At 40.6% G+C, this 2979-nt stretch overlaps 1 protein-coding gene across 1 annotated transcript; it reads right to left on the bottom strand.

Annotated features, from left to right (window-relative positions):
* Positions 1 to 1599: 1599 nt before the first annotated feature.
* On the bottom strand, positions 1600 to 2003 carry LOC103124995 (histone H2B type 1-F/J/L-like). Its single transcript, XM_007535762.2, has one exon. The coding sequence runs from the start codon at positions 2001 to 2003 to the stop codon at positions 1623 to 1625; it is 381 nt and encodes a 126-aa protein (XP_007535824.2). The 3' UTR covers positions 1600 to 1622.
* Positions 2004 to 2979: the final 976 nt, after the last annotated feature.

Below are 2979 nucleotides of genomic sequence, written 5' to 3'. Positions count from 1 at the left end.
TAACAGCTGCATAGTATTCCATTGTGTATATGTACCACAGTTTTCTCAGCCACTCATCTGCTGTTGGGCACCTGGGTTCCTTCCAGGTTTTAGCTATTATGAATTGTGCTGCTATGAACATAGATGTACACACATCTTTTTGGTTGGGCATTATGGAGTCCTTGGGGTATATCCCTAGGAGAGGAATTACTGGGTCATACTGAAGGTATATGTCTAGCCTTGTGAGAGTTCTCCAGACTTCTTTCCAGAGAGGCTGGACCAATTTACATTCCCACCAGCAGTGGAGAAGTGTTCCTCTGTCCCCACAGCCTCTCCAACATTTGTTGCTGCTGAACAGTTTCTTTTTTTTTTTTCCGCATCCTTGCCAGCACTTATCATTTCTTGTTTTGTTGATGTGGGCCATTTTTTTTTTACAATATTAACTGTAATTTTATTAGATAAAGCAACTGACAGTTACCTCGCTTGATTGAAGAAAAAATACTGTACGTTCTAACTTATACAGGAGGGAAAGAGAATTGATAAACTTTCAATAGTAACATGAACATCTCAATCTTTTGGTGCTTCTAGGCAGTCCACGCTTTTACTCCACTTGATACCACTGTGGTCTGTTTGTGTTTCTCTTTGTTTGATACTTCGGTCACAGAATTTCTAGTCATGGACTCGAGTCCCAGCTTGAAAATTAAGTATTTAGCACCAGAGTCCTTGAGGATATCCCTCGCAGCAAATCCTGATTAAACATTGGTTTCTCCAAGTTGCTGGGTTCGGTGTCCTGTAATCGGCTTCCCTGTCACTTAATGTTGCACACTGGCATAAATGACTAAATTCACCTTAATGTCTCTAGGTAAGCCTGTTGGAATGTGTCTATTTACTGAAATGAATACCCACAATTTTATTTCCTCCAGCAAAGAGGTTCTTGGATTGTGTACTCGAGGCTTTTCTCTGGACACATCATCTATAAAGTTGCAGCTAAAGGCGAGCTTCTTAAATTGCCACTATCCAATGGGAAGTGACAAAGAACTCCAAAGTGGAAGCAGAACTGTTGCACTTAAGAACCTGTTCTAAATTAGTGCGATACAGAAATCAAAAACAGGTGGGGTGATAACTCAGCAGATATGGGGCATCATACAGATTTACTTCAGGGAAAAGTAAAATATACTTGGGAGATGTGTGAGCAGTCCCAATCTAAACGGTGTGCCTGCCTTTATGTAACTTGCTTCTGGGAAAATATGAAGGCCCATTTTTCTTCTGGCTTACTAGTGAAGCACCCAGTTAACTGCATTCCTAAAAGTAGCAGTTTCATTTAAATTGTCACTTACCTTGAGAGTTCTTAATAGCACACAGACCTCACAATAGAAACCAAACAATGTGGTCTGGGAGATGGCTCAGTGGATAAGGTGTTGGACTCTCAAGCATAAGGTCCTGAGTTTGATCCCCGGCAACACATGTGCCAGAGTACTGTCTGGTTCTTTCTCTCTCTTCTATCCCTCTCATTAGTAAATAAATAATATATATATATAAAAGAAAGAAACCAAACAATGCAGTACAGCTAATTTTCTGACAAGATGGATGGCTCTAAGAAGAGCCTTTGGGGTATGAGATGATTTAGTCAGCTGAAGGTATACTCACTTAGAGCTGGTGTACTTGGTGACAGCCTTGGTGCCCTCCGACACGGCATGCTTGGCCAGCTCTGCAGGTAGCAGCAGGTGCACGGCAGTCTGGATCTCCCTGGAGGTGATGGTCAAGCGCTTGTTGTAGTGCACCAGGCAGGAAGCCTCGCTGGCAATGCGCTCGAAGATGTCGATGGAGTTCATGATGCCCATTGCCTTGGACAAGATGCCAGTGTTGGGGTGGACCTGCTTCAGCACCTTGTAGACGTAGACAGAGTAGCTCTCCTTGCGGCTGCGGCTGCGCTTGAGCTTCTTGCCATCCTTATTCTGAGCCTTGGTGACGGCCTTCTTGGAGCCCTTCTTCGGAGCAGGAGCAGACTTCGCTGGCTCAGGCATAATAAAAAGCAGTGGGAGATAGAAAAGACCTCACTAGACAAGTAAAGTAATCGATGTGGGCCATTTTTTACAGGTGTGACAGTGAAATCTCATTCTGTGGGTCATCTGAAAGTCTTATTTAGAAAATTGTCTGTTCAGCTCTTTTGCCTACTTTATTGTTTGCTTTTTAGCTGTGTAATTTCTTTTTTTTAATTTTTATTTACAAAGTGGAAATATTGACAAGACTATAGGGTATAAGGTACATTTCCACACAATTCCCGTCAATTTCTTTCTCTCTCTCTCTCTTTCTTTCTTTCTTTCTTTCTTTTTTAATTTTTTAATTTTTACTTACTTTTACCAGGGCACTGCTCAGCTCTGGTTTATGGGGGGGGTTGAATCTGGGACTTTGGAGCCTCAGGCATGAGAGTCTCTTTGCATAACCATTATGCTATCTACCCCCACTCACTTTAATTTCTTTATAAATTTTATATCAATCTCTTGTTGGATGTGTAATGTACAAATATCTACCCCCAGTTGTTTGGTTGCCTTTTTGTCTTTGGGATAGCAATATCACTCCCAGGCACATATCCAAAGGACACAGAAGCATTAACAGGAAAGATTATATGCACTCCTATTTTCATAGCTGCACTATTTTACATTATCTAGAGTTTAGATACAATCTAAGTATTTAACAACAAACAACTAGATAAGGAAGTCTAGTCACTTCTTGTTTCCCTCCCATTCTGTGAATAACAAAGATAAGACCCTCTCAGACATTCAGGTGAAGCTACTTGCCTAAGCATATGGACATACACATAAAAGCAACTTATTTCCATCAGAGTTGAACTCTGCAACAATTTAAATATATTTAAAACATTTCAATAACTATGATAAATTTCTTTTAATTGGTAAGAAAGGGCATTAACTCCAACTCTAACAAAAGCAGTACTTCTCTTTCTTTCTTTCTTTCTTTTTTAGATAGAGAAAGAAAGGTAGG

Source organism: Erinaceus europaeus, chromosome 16 (assembly GCF_950295315.1).
Source record: "Erinaceus europaeus chromosome 16, mEriEur2.1, whole genome shotgun sequence".
NCBI lineage: Eukaryota > Metazoa > Chordata > Mammalia > Eulipotyphla > Erinaceidae > Erinaceus > Erinaceus europaeus.
Note: the sequence above shows the minus strand (reverse complement) of the source record. Positions and strands in the feature narration are given on the sequence as shown.